Source organism: Schistocerca cancellata, chromosome 11, assembly GCF_023864275.1.
Source record: "Schistocerca cancellata isolate TAMUIC-IGC-003103 chromosome 11, iqSchCanc2.1, whole genome shotgun sequence".
NCBI lineage: Eukaryota > Metazoa > Arthropoda > Insecta > Orthoptera > Acrididae > Schistocerca > Schistocerca cancellata.
Genome location: NC_064636.1, coordinates 76408461 through 76430162, shown reverse-complemented (window position 1 = coordinate 76430162; position 21702 = coordinate 76408461). Strand labels below are relative to the sequence as shown.

At 39.1% G+C, this 21702-nt stretch overlaps 1 protein-coding gene across 4 annotated transcripts in view; it reads right to left on the bottom strand.

The window, feature by feature from the left end:
* Positions 1 to 9883: 9883 nt before the first annotated feature.
* LOC126108780 (coiled-coil domain-containing protein 50) overlaps positions 9884 to 21702 on the bottom strand; it is a 145568-nt gene continuing 133749 nt past the window's right edge. For 3 of the 4 annotated variants that reach the window (XM_049914131.1, XM_049914130.1, XM_049914128.1), the window contains 3 exons: positions 18000 to 18208; positions 12506 to 12657; positions 9884 to 10991 (listed from right to left, as the gene is read on the bottom strand). In XM_049914131.1, coding sequence (XP_049770088.1) covers positions 10846 to 10991; positions 12506 to 12657; positions 18000 to 18208 — 507 coding nt within the window. In that variant the 3' untranslated portion in view covers positions 9884 to 10845. Of the gene's footprint in view, positions 10992 to 12505; positions 12658 to 17983; positions 18209 to 21702 lie in introns of those variants that run through there. The other variant, XM_049914129.1, reaches the window with a different exon arrangement.

Below are 21702 nucleotides of genomic sequence, written 5' to 3'. Positions count from 1 at the left end.
GCATCACTGGTTGACAAATTGCCTCAGTTTAAAAAAAACATTGCTACGTGAAGGTAAAGCAGAGTGATTTCTTCCAAGGAGAGAAAAACAGCCTTGACAATGAAGAATGTGTTCTTCAAATGGACTTTGCAGAGAATTATGCTCTAATTTCACAAGATGAGGTACAGAGTGCACACTGGGCGCATTCACAATAACTATTTGCACTTTCTGCATTTGGTTTGCAAACCATGAAGTCAGGTCCTATGCAGTCATCAGTAACGACCTTTCACACACAAAATATTCTGTGTGGACTTTTCTTAAAACTGTTATAATGGAGATTATAAAAGCATTTCCTAAAGTTAAAAGAGTTTTTATATTTTCAGACAACTGTGCTGGGCAGTTCAGAAATGAATATACTTTGTCCAATCTATGTTATTTTGAGAGAGACTTTGGATTGACAGTTGAGTGGAATTTTTTTTGCCAGTTCACATGGTAAATGAGCCATTGATGGCAATGGAGGTGCACTGAAGAGGAGTGTGTGGACAGCTGTTAGATCTAGGAAAGTTATTATTAACAACGCAATTGACTTTTATGACTACACTCTGAAGAATTTTTCTAAAATTAAGGTACTATGGGTTGATAAGATAACAGTGGAGCATAACATTCCTATTTTGGATGAAAGGTGGAAAAATTTATAAGCGATTCCTAAAATCCAGGGCTGCCATCACTTTCGGCCTTATAACATAACTGATTTGCTGGTTTCAAAAACAGCAGAGTCATTAATGACAAGGGTGTCAGTATTTATTACTGAAGAAGCCAACGTTAAAACATTACATGCAAAAAGATGCATAAACTTCTATGAAATGTGCAGTTCTGATGATTCTGATCAGGAGATTGTTGCACTATCTGAATCACAAGACAATATTGGAAGTGCTTTTGAGTTAAGCCTAACTAATAAAATTGAAAAATCTGATTTAAAATTTGGATTATTTGTCTTGGTTGACATTCCAAGTGACAAAAAGAAGCCAACCCTATCCAAAATTCAATACCGTTTCTTGAGAATCTGCCAGAGTGAGGTTGCTGAAGAGGAGGATGTGAAAATGTTTCTGAAGTCAGTAGGAAAAAGGAAAACACTTTTTAAACTAGATGCAACTCGTGTTTGTTTTGTTAAATTCAGTCAAGTACTATCTAAGGTAACAACACCAGAAATCAAACAACAAGGTAACCGTTTGTACTATGAGTTCAATTTTGAGTTGGATTTTGCTGAAAAAGATTCTTAAATGAAGTTTTTAAACCTATCAACAATAAGAAAACATTTGTCATAAATTTATTAGGCCTACAAAATGAGGGAATTGTTAAGTAAGTAACAATATCTAGGCCTAGTTGAACTATAAAATTGTAATAAATGTTTTTGTGTAATAAATAGCTTTATCCTTCAAATATGTTTTCTTAAGCACATATTTTTATTCCAAATAAACTACAATACTTATTTTCTTTTTATTCAATTGTAAGAGGTAGATTTATTCTTTCAAGAATCAAATCTGATGCATCTATGTAACACCCGTAACAGCAATATATTCTATTTATGGACATCTCTGCCCAAACTATTTGCCTTTAAATATGTCCGCTTGTGTCTGTATATATGTGGATGGATGTGTGTGTGTGTGTGTGTGTGTGTGTGTGTGTGTGTGTGTGTGTGCGAGTGTATACCCGTCCTTTTTTCCCCCTAAGGTAAGTCTTTCCACTCCCGGGACTGGAATGACTCCTTACCCTCTCCCTTAAAACCCAAATCCTTTTGTCTTTCCCTCTCCTTCCCTCTTTCCTGATGAGGCAACCGTTGGTTGTGAAAGCTAGAATGTTGTGTGTATGTTTGTGTTTGTTTGTGTGTCTATCGACGTGCCAGCACTTTCGTTTGGTAAGTCACATCATCTTCAAGTTTGCAGAAATTAGAGAATTCCCTAACTCATAACAGGGGCCAGGTCTACTTTTGGTAACACCCATAACAATACTTTTTTGATTAATAACCAGGCGAACAATAAAACAATTCCAGTATCAACATTTCTAACATGAAATATAATGTAAGACTTAAAAGTTGTTAATATTAAATTCAATAAATACTTTCCCTTGTATTACTTTTCCTGATTTTAAGGTGTGTACATGTAACACCCGTAACTATGGAATTGCCCTCATGATATTCCTCTTTCAAATGCATTGTATGTTGAGCTAGGTGAAGAAGGAAGATTCGTGACTGCAACTGTTTTTGGCAATATCCTGGCTGATATGTTTGAGGCGTTGGCAATGGTTGAAGGAGATAGAAGACTTAGATTTTGGAGGAGGAGAATCTGATGTGCCTCCAATGTCACTGGCTTCCGATTGTAGCACTGAAGGATTTAAATATCTTGCTGGATATGTAGCTTATCGAAGCAGACAGTATCACAGGTCACACACACTGCCTGAGTGCCTGAGGAGACATCGAGAGGATGGCTGGGCATGGTTTCTCGGAGGGGGCGGGGGTGTTTGCTTGTGCCTTCAAAAATATGGCTCGAAACAGTTAGCAAATTTGAATTAATTTTTGCCCAGATCCGTGGACACAACAATTTGTCCAGGGAAACCGGTGTTGTCGACGAGAACCTGTGTGCTATACTTAATGAGCGATTCCCCACTATTCACCTAGAATTCATTAAGATTTACACCAGGACGAGAACATTTATCCGACTGCATTGGCTGTCTGCGAATGACAAGTCAAAGAAAGCAGATGCAGCTCAGTGTCAAGGATTGGCTTATTGTTTCCCACACTACATAACCAACTTTGATGACCGGCGGACTCTAAGTTAATTTACCACTATTTCCTGTAAATCTTATTTTGCAGCACTTTTTTTTTTATTCAGTGCCCTTTTATATAAGTAAACTTTAACTAGGGCCAACATTATTCATTCACCTTGATTTAATAATAATAATAATAATAATAATAAAAAAGAGAGAGAGAAAGAGAGAGAGAGAGAGAGAGAGAGAGAGAAGATAAAGCCAACCGTTTGAGGTGTGAGAAAATTTTGTGTGTGTGTGTGTGTGTGTGTGTGTGTGTGTGTGTGTGTGTGTTCAGTTAGGTAATCCAAATGCTTCCTATAAATAAAGCAATTGCATAATTTCTTGAGTGAAAACTACCGTGTCCATCTATTACTTCAAGTTTTTGTAGACATGATGTAAACAGAATATAAATGAGCGTCACATAGAGCTTGTCTACAAGTTAGCACTTTTCCCACCGCCAAAGTTAGAAAATTGAATGCTCATTTCGAACGTTTACTTTGTAGAGAACTGCAGAATAGACTGTGCCGAGGCAGCGACGGTTCCTTCGTGGCGTCACAGCCTCAATCAATGGCAGGACAGAATGGACCTGGGTATTACTATTTTGTGGGAATGAGGAGACCATAAATAGCAATGTAGTGTGTGTGCATTTTCAATTAACACGCATGCAATTGCATATTTCAATGCAACACCACTGCTGAGATTTTTGGTTCTCAGTGATAAGTGGACAGAGCTCAACAGTGAGGATGCAGAACATTTCAAAATGGCAGAGTTATCTGTTCACCATGGCACTTGTTTTGACTTTATACATGTGTTATCGTGGACAGGAGTACCTATTTACAAAAAATAATGGAACCAAACCCAAAAGGCCGCATATGATGCTCCCAGTGCTTCCCAAAAAGTTCAGTTTGAGTTTCCAGTAATTTGCTAACCTTTGCAGAACCTGTTCCATAAAAGCGCAAGTCACCAGCAATTGTCAACAATGGCCTCTGGAGGCACTGTACAAACTTCCAGTACATACCAGTCAAATGAAATGACAAGATTTCTTCCTCATACACTGCATAAGGTCACAAGACCTAGTAGCTCTCACATTATGTTCATTGTGAATAGAAGACGAAACCTTGAACAGCCCAGCTCCATTGGACAAGGAGTTCACATTTTCTCATTCTCCGATATGTGCTTACCTTTGGCGTGTCTGCATTCTGACTTCTGACCCCTACAGGAAATGTGTAACCTACTTTTGCTCTGCTTGCCATTAACACAGATATATTTAGAAAGGAACATACTGAACAGTGGGGGGGGGTTTGGTTTATTGGTATCGTTTTGACTCTGCAGTAACTCGTCGAGTTTTGAAGTACAGAAGAACTAGGTTATGGATTCATCCCATAAATAGTGACATATTTAGGAGAGTCTTTTCTTTACATGAAGAACTTAAAAACTATCCTGAAAAATTTTATTCATATTACAGAATGAATCATAATACATTTCAGTATGTGCTGCAGAACATTCAAGACAAAATTTCGAAACAGAACTCAAATTTTCGCAGAAGTATAATAGCAGAAGAAAAATTGTGTATAACGATAAGGTAGGATTCGTTAGTACACACTTTTTGCCAATTAATTGTAGTCATGCTTTTGTATTTTAAATTTCACAAATGCTTACCTCTGAGGGGAAGAGAGTTCATGGGACACCTGAGAATCATTAGTAAGTAATGGCTTCGTCAGTTTGGGTAATGTCTTGCTGTGCCTTCAACGAAGAATCGCAGAAATACTCCTTCAGAATTTTCCAACTTTTTTCTTCATGATGCAGCACTTGGCAGTGATGATGGTTCATCATGTGGAGCCACTGATGACCTCACAGAATTCTTTTCATTACCCTGTAAGATAGATTGATAGGCGAAGAGTTTTGAGATAATGCCCTTTGACTCAGTGGTTCTATTTCCAATGATAAGGAACTGTGCATAGCTCTTGGAACTTAGGAAAATCACATGACAGAACCAAGCTCGAGTGGAATTGCATTTTAATATACTATTCCCTGGATCACATGACATTTTGCCAAGTTCTACAAGTTATTCTCTGTAACTGTCTCTCAGGTCTTTGCATTTAGATTTCATTATTTTAATTGAAAGAATATAGTATGCCCATGTCTATTTATTGTTGTATAACTGAAATTACATGAACTAAGTAAATACTGTGCAAACAAAACTGTAAAAACATCACCCAACACCACACTTGAGTAACACATTTTACGATTCTTTTTCGCAAGTGTCTGTCCACTGGCATCTCCTTTTCATGCACTAGCATCGTCATTCCGATTAGGAGTGTCCACCGTATCAGTGGTGGTGAAAGACGTTTGTATGGCCATATGGGAGTCACTTGCTCCCATTCATTTACCAACGCCAACTGTGTCTCGATTTAAAGAAATTGCCAGTGAAATGTATACGAAATGGGGATTTTCAAACTGTGTTGGATGTATAGACGGGAAGCACATACGTGTCCAATGTCCTAAACTTTCTGGCAGCATGTTTTAAAATTACAAACAGTTTTATTCAATTGTACTCCTAGTAGTTGTTGATTCAAATTACAAATTTATAGCTGTATATGTTGGTGCCTACAGTAAACAGTCCGATGCAGGTGTATTTAAAGGAAGTATGTTATATAAGAAACTTACAAATGGGGAGCTGTTATTACCGCCACCAACAAGACTTGAAGGAATGTGTCAGGAACTACCGTACATCATTTTGGGAGATGAAGATTACCCCTTATTAGAGAATTTGATGAGACCTTTTCCTCACAGAAATTTGGACAACGAGAAGATTCTATACAATGATATGCATTCCAGAGCAAGAAAAGTTGCTGAATGTGCATTTGGTATAATGACCAATAAATGGAGACTACTGAGGAAGGAAATTCAAACATCCATTGACGTAGCTGATCACACAGTCAAGGGCATTTGTCTACATAATATTGTCATTGACAGAAGGATGCAATGTTGAAGCTGAAAAGTTTTGTAACAATGCTGATATGCAGACAGCTGGTGCCACATTCAACAGAAATTCCACATTACGTTCGTAATGTGTCAGGAACACTTGTTGAATATTTCGTTAAAACAACTTAAAATAATTAAAAACCTTTCAAAAATAAATTTTGGAATTTAAAGTACTTAGCTATTTACTGTATCTCATTTCACTGCAAATAAAACAAAATTATAAAGGAAAATAAATTATATTTGTGTGTACTATCTGAAACACTCCTTGGTTACTTCATTCCATTATCTGGAAACTGCATCATTACTGTCATACTAGCCGAATTTGTGATACCAAATTGGACACAAGTTAATGTCATGTAAATGTTATTCTGCATTCATTAAGGTAAGAACATCGCAAAAAGATGTCACAGACAACAGCTTATAGTAACGTGCCACAGCATGACTTTACAGTGCATTGTCATCTGGTGGGCACACATTTCCGTCCCTCAGTGACACTCATATCTGCCTCCGTTTACAAGTAAATACGAACTATTCAGTGACGGCAATGCCGCGATCGCTGGCAAGCTATTTTTGTAAATGCATGTAAATACGGTAGATTAAATAAATAAATGAAATAAAAGTAATTTCGCATGTATTCTTATAATAAACGTAATTTTTCCTCACTGATTGTGAAATGTGAGGTAACATCTTAAAATAAGACGAGTGCAGTCACACTTGTGATGAAAGCAGAAGGGAGACGTGTGATGAGTGTACTTCATAAGCTGTAGTGCTGCTCCACAGGCTCGCGCTGGCAATAGTAAACACTCGGGATGTCGCCGGCTCAGCTCCGGGAGGCTCACGCCCTGTCGGCGTGGCCCGGCCACCAGTGTGAACACCGCCAATTCAAAACCATGTGCTTGATATCAAAGCGGGCGGCAGCCCGGCCAGGCTCGGCCGGGAGTGTGAACGCAGCCTTAGTGTCCTCGTGTGTAGATATGACGTGGCAGACACTACAAATAATGCAACATTAATATTCAAAGGAGCACGCAAACACACAGATAGCATTGTCATCGTGCAATCTTATTCATTGTGATATGTGACTCAGGCTGTAAGTATCTCTCACTGTTCTGTAGTTTTATAGAATAAGGTTGCATTTATCAAAGAATTTCTTAATTGATTTTACAACTACGACACAATTTGATGGAGAGTTTGTATAGTACTTTTTAGTGGTTGATGAAATCTGATTATTAGTAAGAAATCTGTCAGTTTGCGTAGTCTCCTTTGGTGAGCAAAAACATACTATGAACTGACTGGGAATTGAATATGGAAACAGTTCTAGTTTCCGTAACTTCACTTTCATATCGAATGATCTGAATTCCTGGTAAATATGGTATCACAGTTTCTTAGAAAAAGAGAAATTTCACCAAGGCAATTACAACCAGACATGCTGTTAGTTTTTTTGTTAACAGGAGATTCATTCCAGAGCCTCGAGTATTTATTTCATGTTTCGAAGCTAGCTATGACGTACAACCTTACTCCGTTTTCTACAAAATGTAGCTGCCGTTTTCTGCAGATCATCTTGCTCAATTGCTGCTGTTCTACTGCTTGCATCATATAGTCCACAAGCAGCTGTCAACCTGGTACGTCAACAACTACTCTAAAGCGCTTTATCTACTGCATTTTTTTTCCCAGAAAACTTAATACAGGAAGAGGAAAAAACGACTCTTTACCCAACAACATACACTTGCGCCATGCAGTAGCTGGCCTGAAACTTTCTTTGATCTGTAGTGACACTGCTAGGGATAGCCATTACCTTGTTTCAAAAGGTTTTTCTGACAAGTGACATCAAGTAGCCAGAAACATGCTTGAAAGAAAATACATTTCTTGAAGAAAACACGTTTCGAGCTTAGTGCATATGTGGCTTGAAGTGTACTCTACCCAATTACACCGACGTTGGCTACAGAATGGGGGAAAAACCCTCGTGTTAAATTCAGACACCTTTCCGCTTAATTCATAGTTTTCAGTTCAATTCACCATCAACTTCAACTTTTGCTCCTGAGTCAACTCAAAGGGAAGATGTCTCAAAATGCACATTTTTATGTGTGGTTTATGGTCGTAAATGCGGAAAATAGCTATCACAATGCACCCAGTGGGCAACTTCAATTTTTTACAAGTTTGCTTTATGTTGAACATCTGATATTTACGGACATGAAATTCATTGCCAGAAATTACTGTATTAAGATTGTATTGTACATTTAATTTCCTTCACTTTTACCTGTTTTATACATCTGGTGATTAAAAAATCGTAATCACATATGCCAATTATACCTTTTGGCTTGTATTTTGGAGCTGTTGACGTTTTCCTAAATTTTATGATTTTCAAGTCTCAATCCCACAAAAACTTAAAATATGGGTTTCACTGTACCTGCCTATCGCAGCCATTTGCACTGTCAGTTATCTCCTCTTAGCACATTTACTATAGCTTATTACAGGCACACAAGTGAAATATTACGAACACCCATAATTTATGGTAGTTAGCCCCAAATTTGCTGAACATGTCTTCAGTCTGAAGGCTGGTTTGACACAGCTCTCCATGTTACTTTATAATATCCCTCCACGAGTAACTGCTGCAAATTACATCATCCACAATCTTACTGTATTCATCTCTTTCTCCCTCCGCAATCTTCCACCCCCAACCCCTCCTCCATCACTTGACCAATACTAGACTGTCCCTTAATGTCTCAGACTATTGTATCAACCGATACCTTCTTTTAGTTTGGGTGACAAATTTCTACTCTCCCCAATTTTTTTCAATGCTTCATTAGGTATGTGATCTACCTACCTTATCTTCAGCATTCTCCTGTAGTATGTCCCACGTTTTCCTTCCATATCCCATACATGGCGACACTGAAGACAAATGAAATTTTAACTCTGCAACAGTGTGTGTTGATCTAAAACTTCCTGGTAGATTAAAGTTGCGTGCCTGACAGACCAACTCGAGACCTTCACCTTTTTGCGGGCAAGTTCTCTACTGGATGAGCTCCCCTGAAGCAGGGCTAAACCAATCTTCACTGCTTTACTTCCGCCAGTACCATATCTCCTAAATTTTTCTGTAGAGTGAAAATTTCATTCTGAAAATATCCCCCAGGCTGTGGCTAAGCCGCGTCTCCACTGTACGCTTTCTTGCAGGAGCACTCAAGTTTGGAAGTCTGGAGATGTGGCACTGGCAGAAAAAGCTGTGAATACAAGTCTTTAGTCATGCTGGGGGCACCTCAGTAGGTAGGGCACTTGCCCACGAGAGGCGAAGGTCCCGAATTAGAGTCTTGGTCCAACACTGTTTTAATCTGCAAAATAGTTTCACCTTCAGGAGAAACGTGAATCTACACTTGGTGGTAACACATTTTCATCTTCAGAAATGCTTTCATGTTAAGGCAAGCCTACTTTTATATCCCCACTATATGGTCAGTTTTTCTGCTGCACAAATAGCAAAACTCTTACAGCTTTGTGAGTCATTTCCTGATCTTAATTCCCTCAGCAGTATCTGCTTTAATTCAACTACATTCCATTATCCTTGTTTTGCTTTTGTTGACATATATGCTGAAAAAGATTTAATGAAAAATTTAAATTCTACAAGCCTTACAGTGATTTCATTTTGGCAGCTTGAATTCTCATTATCATCCTGGTTAAGACTGGGATGGGATCTGTAATGGAGTCACCCAACTGTAAACAATGACAACAACCAGAAGCTAGGAATAAAATTCACAGTATCATCATCCGGCACCACTAAGTACTACCTTGCAGAGTGGGTTACAAGAACACACGGACCTGTCTTACAGCTGTCTGTCACAAGCTCAGGTGAAGAAAAGTTATTTTCCAATTACAGTGCCAAAGGCATACCAGCTTGCACTATTTAGCAACTGAAATAATCTACCAATGCATTTTGTCAGGGCAGCTGTACATCACAACACTAGTAACTTAATCTTGCTACTATTTTAGGTTCTGTTTGTGATATCCTTTTAAAATGTTCTGTTAGTGATTATGCAAGTGCAACAAATTAAAACCCTCAAGGTGTCATAAGCAGGAAAGAAGTGAGTGGAGATGAAATTTAAGGGCAGAGTTAAATTAACTAACATTTCACAGACAATTTTCATCCTTTATAGTTTGTAAAAAAGTCAGGATAAATAAAATAAACATTTCCAATTTACATACATAAATATCTACAGTAACAATTCACATTTCTGTGTGGAGCACAAACTCTAGAATTACAAAAATACTTACGAATAATTTTTTAAACTATTTACTTTTCATTTTCAAAATTCCTGAGGACTGATACACTACATGAAATTGACACCAGTCACTGGCTACAAATGTGACAACAAGCAACATGAACACTTACTGATTAAAAGCTTCATTGAGTAATATTATCTTTACACAAAATTAAGCCAGTTTGAGTGAAAGCTACATTACAATAAATATCCACACGTGACAGACACACACACACACAGTAAGTACATTTACTAAAAATTAAACAATGTAGAGTGATTATAAGATACAAAATTCTGAAACTGAATATATGGCTGGAACAGCTAGCATGTAACTAATCTCACCCAGTGAGAACAAGTAACTTTTATAAGAGCAAGAGTCAAGTTCAGTGTTATCCCAATTATAGCTATTTATTAATACCATGTAACCTGTATTTGAAACATTCTTCTAAAGCAAATATGTACCAATTGTCAACCCACCCTGAAATTAATGTTCCGATCCTGAATCCTTTAGTTTTATTAAAACAAAGGTAAACCAATACTTTAGGTTCCTCAGATTTTTTTATGGGGAAACACTACACTATGAAATCATGTTTTATACCGCCACAATAAAATAAATAGCTGCTTTATTTAGTCTAAGTTAACTCTGTGGAGAGAAAGAGGAATGCTTTTCCAGTGCACAACGTGACAACAAAGAAACACTAGGAATGTTGCACTAATTGTCACATTCTGAAGGCTCCTTTTTTGCACTTAGGAAACTGTGCGCACATCAGAAGAAGCTTTCAGATTATTAATTTGCACAGGGAAATTTTGGATCGTACAATATGTTCTCCAGTTACTGCTGTCGGCAGGCATCTCGCTTCCCAGCTTGCTGTTCCTTGCGGCTGGCTCGTTTGTCCGGCTGGGGAGGGCAACGGCGCTGTCCCTGGATCGGCATGTATGGCAGGGCAGGACTGGGCGGCGATTCCAGGTCTACGCACTCTGTACGACAACCAAGAGTATCATTTACAGTGTCAAAACAGACACACACACACACACACACACACACACACACACACACACACACACACACACACACACACACACACACTCTACACAAGGTGTGATCAGTAATTAATGATAATTCTTATTTTCCTTAAAGAATCTATTTATCAACATCAACTGTCTCCTTCAAAATAATCAAGTGCCACACACTCGTGCCAGCTCTGAAGCACTTCCAGAACTCACTTTTCATTACAGTGTTCAGCTCGCTCAGCTATTTTGTTTTGATATCATCATCATCATCATCATCATCATCATCATCATCATCGCGGCACAGCAATGTTTTCTCACACTTCCCTTCAGCTTCAGGATTACAAAGAAGTCACAGGATGCCATGTCTGGCAAATATGGTGGCCAAGGCAACATGACTTTTTCGCCACTTAAGCAAGCATCAAGACTTTACTGATAACATTATTGCGGTGCAGTTTCCCCCAAATAGTTGTGCACAATTCTGGTTGTTTTCTGTGGATTGCTTCACACAGATAGCATAAAATTAACAGCCATAGCTGGAGTCACGTACGATGGCAGTTGAGTTTAGCCTCATTCTGCGCATCAGCGTCACGCATTCTGAGACAGTCAACGAGTGTTCACCTTTGTTCTCTGCACTCTGCTGTGGATTTCATAGGCAGTTTGCTCATTAAATGCAATCTTATCGAGTTATTTCGCAAATTTTTATTCAATTTGTGCAAGTTTTGAAGGCTGACTGGTGGTAATGGACAAATTCTGCACAAGCAATTGAGAGAAACTGCAGAATACATGCTTTCTTCAAGCGCGTGCACTTACTGTAACTGTGTTTGGAACTGGCAATAATGAGGTCCCCATCCACGTCTTGAGCTGCACGAATAATCACCATTGTTTGTGATCAGACTAAAGTATTCATTATCGACCATATGACTGCATGGCAGGAACTCTATGCACTATCCTATTGTAATCTAAGAACAATGAGAAGACCCTTCATATGCGTTTGAAGGTGTCAAACTTTTGTCGGTCTTTGCCCTTCATTTAGTTTCCATTGGGATGATTGGGCCTTTGTTTCGATTCCACAAAAGTGTACCTGATAACATACAACCCTAAGGTTTTCCAAATCACGCCATTAACACACAATCCTGACCTCCTCCAGGAGGTTATCTCCCTTAAAAGCCAGAATAAAGCATCTTTTTAAAATAGATTTTCCAAATTTTGTCAAATCTTAAAGTAATGCAGATTTTCAAATTCTGAATAGGTTAAAAAAAACATAAAAACCACCACACTCAGCATCAATCTTGTACCCTGTGCCGCTATTCATGTAATATTCCCAGTTCTAACCTGCCAGGAATTTTAATTTAAGACATTTCTAATAAACCAATTTCATTGTATGAAGACGTGTCACAAATTTTAATCTGCCACAAAGGTATCTTAGATACTGAAATGTATTATTGCAAATTTAAACAACTAATTTCTTGTTCTGGAATCACCTATAAGGGACGGTGAGTGTGCAGACCCTCTTCTGTAGGTCGGATCAATGGCTGCTGCTATGTTTGTAGGCGACATAGAATTATTCGGAGAGCCTCTGTAACCATGTGGCTCTTCTTCCTCCTCAGCTGGATACTGGTAGCCAGCTTGCAACCTAGAGAAAAAAATTTTCTTTTGGCACAACCTGACAAGTACGCGTTTCTTTTCAGAAAACACAGAACTGAAAATTAAACACATACATTTTATTTTCATACGTTTTCAGTACACAAGTAGGCTCATCACCAAAGGCATACTTCTGTTAATCTATACCAACAATCAATAGCATACTGTCAACAAAATTGCCTAGGTCAAGTGACATCTAACTGAACTGAATAAAAATTTTGTTATTTCAACACAATGGTGATACAGAACACACGCAATATTCAACAATGAAGTACTGTAAGCAGAAACTGAGCAAACCAAAAATCTGAAAATCAAACACTTTTCCAGTGGCCGTTATCAATGGAATCCATGTTATGTAATATATAAAAAAATGCTCTGGACCATGTTGTGAGCTGTTTATGAAACAGAGTTGTCCGTCTGTTTCAGGACACTGGCAGAATTTGTAAATTATAAATTTAGCCTGGAAAATAGTCTTGGTGAAATACAGAATGGTCAGTAAGAAGAAAACTATTAGTGTTAACCTGTATCGTCATGTTTAATTCTTTTTGAGGTACACAGCTCTTTTTACAGTGGCTGTTAAGTTGCTTTGACTCTTCAGACACACTGTATCTCTCACAAACTCAACTTTTTATTTTAAGGCAGAAAGTACACCAGGAGATATTAACCCCAACAATTGATCCTGCACAAAAATCTGGGCCTCAATTTTGATAGTATGCAGTCGTTCTGAATACAAAGCTTTTAAATTCCGCACATTTCATATCCCAATGCTAAGTACTGTAGGGTGGAGTGAGGTGGTTAGTGAAATGCTGCTGTGACGCTGGTAACAGGATTTGTTCACAGTATGTAACCTGTACCAGGTGTCACCGACCTCTCTGCTTTGAAGACTTACACTGTGATTAGTAATGGAGTGTAAATAAATCAAATGAATCAGTGTCATTAAAGAAGCAGCAGTGCACTGTTTCACATTATGACTTGCCAGTTTACTTTCCTTTACATTTTAAAGCCGATGACAGTGTGAAGTGGTCTAGATGTGGAGAACATGCACTACCCATCAACGTGAATGGCACAAAGAATTTTCCAGTCTAATATTATTTCATTTCATAGTTCAGTTGCTTATGTCTACTCATTTTGCTCTTGACATGTGTACTGTATTTACCCAAATCCCAGAAATGACACTTTCTGGGGGGGGGGGGTAACTAGTGTTTTGTCTGAGGATGAACTACTATATATTTCCGATAAAATGTCCTCGAGTCTGAGCAAGTCAATAATACCCACCCAGCTGTAAGGAAATAGAAATAGAACTTTTCCCATACAATGGGACAGTCCTGCAAGAGCTGAAAAATACTGATCATGGCAAGAGACTGCATTATTGTATTCTTACTTTCAACAAAATGGAAGGGATATTCTTAATGAAACATTTTTTACTGATGAGGCATGGTTTTGTTTATCCAGGTACACGAACTCTCAAAATTCTCCTCTGTGGAGTACTGCACATCCAGTGTGTATTCGTGAGGAACCACTTCATTCTGTGAAGAGGAATTTGGATTGCAATTTCTAGATGTCTGATTGTGGGTCCCATATTTTTCAACAAAAACACACAATGACACTGCAGTGATATTCTGTACCCATTCAGAGAACTTGTGGTAAGTTAAATGCGGAACTTATTTTCAACAAGATGGTGCATCTGAGCATACAGCTCGTATTTAGTCACTGCTTGCTGATGTTTTTGGTTATCGCACGATTTCACAGGGACTTTGGCATCCACGATCGCCTGACCTAACACCACCCGACTCTTCTGGGGTGCAGCAAAAGAAAGAGTATAAAAACCGTCCAAAATCCATTGAATTGAAAACTGCAATATCCACTTCCACTGCTTCTGTTACAGCTTGTGATTGGAAACATGATTAGACAAACTGAATTGTGTATTCAACAACAGGAAGGGGGGGCACTCAACATTTAACGCAACGCGAAAAATTTGTAAGAAAGAATGAATATTCAATACACCAATAACTTCATTTCCGTATACTCACTGCAGCGTACGGCATGTGCGGCTAAATCATACGGCACTGCGGAGAGACACTTAACACCCCATACCTTTCCGCATTTGAAGTCTACATCATGCGGTCAATCTTGTTGGAAAACTTTCCACATTAATCACCAAAGTACAAATGACAACTCTACGAAAGTACTGCTCTTTCAAACCTGGTTTACACGGTACTACCACCATCTGTGTATGTGCGTGCTGCTACCCCACGACTTGTCACCTTAGGGTATTGTTAACCTGTAACTTGCGAGGTGACTTCTGTAACATACAAGGTGGGGGACCCTTACGTTTATAAACAGATTTAAGGCAAAAATAATTTGAAATTTTTAGTTTATGCTATATATCATTTATTTTTACACTTAGTTATGTACTGTTTAGGAGCTTCTTGTTTATTTTATTGCACTAAACAAAGCCTGCAGCATTTTACTATTTATCACACAGAAGCACATAATCTTGTGTGGTTCTATTAAATGGTACACATAAATAGACCGTCAGAGTACTGAATTTTACATTCTGAAAAGTTATACAATCTCTTTAGCAAATAAATTTCAAAATAAAACTAAACTCCAACATTTATATTTGCACAATAAAATTCCATCTGATAGGAACAAAAAGAAAGTCCATCAAATTTACATCCATTGCTGGGAACTACATTTTTCTTATCACTACTCAGAACACATTTTATTTATCGATAGCAGTACTGTGATCACTTGTCAATGTAAAATAGTCTGTTTATTTCTTGATCTATATCACTGACACTTCCTTCATAGACCGACTAACAATTTCATCAAACTCGGGAAAGTTAAAAGTAACACATTCACGCCAACAAATTTTGAGCAATACTATGTGATCAAAAGTAGCCAGACATCCCAAAAACTTATGTTTTTCATATTAGGTGCATTGTGCTGCCACCTATTGCCAGTTACTCCATATGAGAGACCTCTAATCATTAGACATCGTGAGAGCAGAAGGGGGCCAGGTGATTCGGTTCACTTGCATCTTTTGTCTGTACGCTAGATTTCCACATTTCTAAACATCCCTAGGTCCATTGTTTCTGATGTGATAGCAAAGTAGAAATCTGAAGGGGCACGTACAGCACAAAAAGGAACAGGTCGACATCATCTGTTGACTCACGAGAGACTGCCGACAGTTGAGGAGGGTCGTAATTTGTAATAGGCAGACATCTATCCAGACCATCACATAGGAATACCAAACTGCATCACAATGCACTGTAAGTACTATGACGGTTAGGTGGGACGTGATAAAACTGATTCCATGGTGGAGTGGCAGCTGAGACACCACACATCCCATCAGTAAATGCCAAACAATGCTTCGCTTGGTGTAAGGAGTATAAATATTGGACAACTCAATAGTTGAAAATGTTGTGTGGAATGACTAATCACGGTACACAATATGGCAATTCAATGGCAGGGTGTGGGTATGGCGAATGCCCAGTGAATGCCATCTGCCAGCATGTGTAGTGCCAACAGTAAAATTTGGAGGCTGGGGTGTTACGGTGTGGCCAAGTTTACATGGAGGAGGCTTGCACCTCTCTTTTTGCATGGCACTATCACAGCACATGCCTACATTATTGATTTAAGCACCTTCTTGCTTTCCACTGTTTAAGAGCAATTCAGGAATGGCGACTTCATCTTTCAACACAATCAAGCACCTGTTCATAATGCATGGCCAGTGGCAGAGTAGTTACACAACAATAACATCCCTGTAATGGACTGTCCTGCACAGGGTACTGACCTGAATCCAACAGAACGCCTTTAGGATGTTTCGGAATGCCAACTTTGTGTCAGACGTTACCGACAGACATCAATACCTCTCCTCAGTGCAGCACTCTGAAGAATGGGCTGCCATTCCCCTAGGAACCTTCCAGCACCTGACTGAATGTATGCCTGCGAGACCGGGAGCTGTCATCAAGGTTAAGGCTGGGCCAACACCATACTGAATTCCAGCATTACCGATTGAGGGTGTCACGAACTTAAGACATTTACAGCCAAGTATCTGGATACTTTTGATCACATGGCGTATTTGGAACCGTACTGAAGGAAACATATGTAGTTCATGAGGCTTGGTCTATGTGACTTACACCTATCGATATCAAGTGTCAACAACAAACCCAGAAGGCGATAATGCAACCGACAACGAAACATTTGTAGGCTTGGCAATTTACGGAGGGTAGGGGGGGCGGGGGGGGGGGGGGGGTTATACAAGTATTCCACCGCAACAAGTTGGAAAATTTTCACGTGAGCCAAGAGACCACAACTCTAGAGTTAAGGGTTAAATACTGAATGCGTATGTTCACGAGGCTGGCTATGGTCCACACCGAAATTACTTATCTATCACATAGATTAACATGTTCTTTAACAGGATTTTCACATCTTTGGCAGATGTGTATAGCTGCCCCTTCTCTTCTCTGATCTTCAACATCCTGGCCAATGAAAATGTTCTGATTGTCACTCCACTGTGCAATACTTTATATTCTGGCATTAGGCAGCTGCAGCATGGCAGAACGAGTGACAGCTGGTGTGCAATAGAATTAGAAAGCTGCATATTCAGAAGGTCTTAAGTCAGTACGGTCAGAATTATGGAACAAATTTTTGCTCAGGATAGATTTTGCACACACACTTTCCTCCTAAAATATGACTTTTCATTGTCAGTGCAATCTGCCGAGTAAAGTCTGACAACTGGCAGCAATGCAGTCTTAGAAATCTGACGAGAGAGAGAGAGAGAGAGAGAGAGAGAGAGAGAGAGAGAGAGAGGGGGGGGGGGGGTCAGAAGATTATAGCGATGCTTATGTTGCAGACAGACCTGGCCAGTGGTCGATGTAAACTGTAGAAAGTGATTATTTACTGGAGAACGGGAGTTTTTGAGGAACCATGAAAGCCATTATAAGGTTTTTCACTACACCTTGGGCAACACTGTTGCCAATTGCTCAAATTTGTACATTTATGGTTATGTTTTACAGTAAACCATCAGATATATTACTAAATCTTACATCCTAACCAAAAGGGGTGCAATACCGGGATCATTTTATTTTGGGACTGGTATGTACAGGAACTGTCTATACGAGACCGACTCCAACTGAGCATACCCAGGTTAGCACAATATCGCAGAAGTGCAAAGTTTACAAATTCGGACACTGTTCACATACTACTGTGTAATTTCTTCAGTTATCCAACACACTGCCAGAAGTATGAGACCAGTAACTGGCTGGACACTATTGGAAACCGACATCCGAAACATGCACAGATCTGAGTACCTGAAAGACAGCTCACCCCGAGTCTGAGCGTGTCCCGGGGTGCCTGTAGACTGGAGACACGTCTAGGTCCGTAGGGCGGACGGCAGGCACCGGAGGCGGCGAAGGCGAAAGCGGGGTCGGCGGGGCGGGCAGGATGGCATCCGCCTCTGCGGCCAGCTGCTGTTGCCTCTTCAAGGCCGCACGCTGCCGAGCCCGCTCTTTTGCGCGGCGGGCCTTCGCTCGCTCCTGTAAAATAGGAATAAGAGTCTGAATCCTACAGTATTTTACCACAGGTACAGAAGTTAAGTGCAACTCCATATTCGTTTATGGCATGGTTTTTATGGAAAATTTAACTACTTTGTACAAATTTCAATTTAGCAATGGATCATCTTCTCTTACTTATCCTAACTGATCAGAATTCACGTCACAAGTAAGGAGACATTATCCTTTGTATTTGGTTCCACCTTACATCGTGTTTATCCTGAAAACTTATATTGAGAAAAGCATTTGGAAATTGCTACTCTAAAAATGTTTCTTAGATAATTTCCAAATTAAAGTGAATGAAAGAAAAAGTTATTGCACTCATTGTTAAAAATGAATTGACAGATGAACCTGTTTTTAGAATGGCAGAACACACTATAGAAACAAATGTTGAGGTGAGGAAGAACACTAGCAGCCATCAGCTTGTCTAATAGACCATTAATTCCCGAAAGCAACCAAGTCCGTGGCATGAGACCATTTTGTTGTATACGTAAATAATTACAGGGGAGACCTGTAAGTTCAACACAGACTTCTGTGGTGCATCTTTGAATTGTATGTTTTATGGTTTCCATATGCTAATTGTTTTACTCGACTGAAAGACAGCATTTTTTTTACAGTCCTTTTAGAGAGTTATTTTTAACATATTCTGACTAATCAAAGTTAGAAATAGTTTTATTGATATGAAGTGTTTGCCTAAAAACTTCCCAGTCCTATTGCAAAAACATAAGCCATTTATTTTTATCTACATTGTAATAATGCAAGGATAAATTACATTAAGAATGGTCACTGGTTTGTATTGTGTGTTTGCTAAGGCAGTCTTCTGTGGTACCACCACCACCACCACCACCACCACCACCACCACCACCACCGAGTAAACAGGCATTCAATTAGCATTGCACATATGGTCTAGTAAATATTTGCAGTGTTTTCTTAGATTGATTAATGAAACTGAACATGTGTTTTGTCAAATGCCATGGAAACTCACTAGCCTAGTGTTTATCTGCATTCTAGTGCAAGCCCCACCCTTCTCATCCTCAATGCAGCAGCCAGTACTAGCTTTGAATTTCTGCAATGGTTGCACTTGGAAAATTCCTAAATCTCCAGCCCCAGAACTTGGAAGCCTTTAGTGTTTCTCTCTTTGAAGTACTGACCAACCTGGCCAATTTGTGGAACTTGCTCCGATTTCGGCAGCAAAATTTTAATTTGCAAATATAAAACAATCTTACATTTCCTGAATGGTAATTTTGAAAAACATCGTTCAGTTGATGAATACAGTCAGTGGTAAGAAAATCAGACTACAAACAATAAGTACCAAGGTTCAGTCCTCAATCTGTTCAAACAATTTGGCAAGATCTTCCATTCGATGAAGCTGGATGCAACTTTCCCCACCAGCCTATGCCTGTCACGTTTCCATCTCTACATAGATATTACAACTACTCGAACCTGTTACCTATAACCAATTTTTCGCCTCTCTCAGTTTTTAACCCCATCCCTGAACTCTCATACCTACATTTTAACTATTTCTCTCGGTCTTTGAGGAATTATGGTTGGTTGGTGTGAGGGATTGAAGGGACCAGACTGCTATGGTCATCAGTCCCGGAGGAATTATCTGATCACAACTTAACCCTTCTTTTAGGGAAGTTTTACCACAAAATATCACTTTCCAATTCAGTCTAGCACTGATTACCTCATACTTCCAAGACATGCTATAAAAAAAAAAGAGCATTTAATAGTATCTTGTCTGAAGCTTAGCATGACTGCAGTATCCTCTAGTCTTTGACATTGTTAACACATCACAGGACTTCCATAGCTCTATTACCTGCCAGCCCCACCAAAATTTATTCTGCTACTGGCTGCATGTAGTTGGAAGTGGGTCATTTTGCATTTGGTTCCGAGCGTTCACTGTGATAATCTGATCATTTTTGCCTTCATTTAGTGGTACATATTTGTATTAAGAATTGTTTCAAAACACGAAATATTGGCTTCACAAGCTGTGACAGTTGCGAATACGAACAGTGATCCGGGTACTGTCCTATGTTTTTGATTCCAGTCTTTGATCACAATAAAATCCTCCGACAATGACCAGTTTCAGTCAGTAATGACATCTTCAGATCTACAATACAAAAAATACAACTAATGGGCAGTCTATCTTTCAAAACAATAAAGTATTTCCTACCACAATATACTCTGATAAACTGGGAATGTACAGATAAAATAAGGTAAAGGTGCCTGTGCTACACCATGTTGTAATGTGATAAATCCGTAATGGCATCGTCAAAACAAGCACACTCAGCAAAGCATTGTCACATTGTTGTTGTTGTTGTTGTTGTTGTTGTTGTTGTCATCTTCAGTCCTGAGACTGGTTTGATGCAGCTCTCCATGCCACTATCCTGTGCAAGCTTCCTCATCTCCCAGTACTTACTGCAACCTACATCCTTCTGAATCTGCTTAGTGTATTCATTTCTGTCTCCCTCTACAATTTACACCCTCCACACTGTCCTACAATGCTAAATTTGTGATTCCTTGATGCCTCAGAACATGTCCTACCAACCGATCCCTTTTTCTAGTCAGGTTGTGCCATATACTACTCTTCTCCCGAATTATATTAAATACCTCCTCATTAGTTATCTGATCTACCCACCTAATCTTCAGCATTCTACCGTAGCACCACATTTCGAAAGCTTCTCTTCCTGTCCAAACTATTTATTGTCCATGTTTCACCTCCATATATGGCTGCACTCCATTCAAATACTTTCAGAAACGACTTCCTGACAAATCTATGCTCTATGTTAACAAATTTCTCTTCAGAAACGCTTTCCTTGCCATTGCCAGTCTACAATTTATATTCTCTCTACTTCGACCATCACCTGTTATTTTGCTCCCAAAATAGCAAAACTCATCTACTACTTTAAGTGTCATTTCCTGATCTAATTCCCACAGCATCACCCGATTTAATTCAACTACATTCCATTATCTTTGTTTTGCTTTTGTTGTTGTTCATCTTATATCCTCCTTTCAAGACACTATCCATTCCGTTCAACTGCTCTTCCAAGTCCTTTGCTGTCTCCGACAATTACAATGTCATCAGCGAACCTCAAAGTTTTTATTTCTTCTCCTGGATTTTAATACGTACTCCGAATTTTTCTTTTGTTTCCTACTGCTTGCTCAATATACAGATTGAATAACATAGGGGAGAGGCTACAACCCTGTCTCACTCCCTTCCCAACCACTGCTTCCCTTTCATGTCCCTTGACTCTTATAACTGCCAACTGGTTTCTGTACAAATTGTAAATAGCCTTTTGCTCCCTGTATTTTACCCCTGCCACCTTTAGAATTTGAAAGAGTATTCCAGTCAACATTGTCAAAAGCTTTCTCCAAGTCTACAAATGCTAGAAATGTAGGTTTGCCTTTCCTTAACCTTTCTTCAAAGATAAGTCGTAGCGTCAGTATTGACTCACGTGTTCCAACTTTTCTACTGA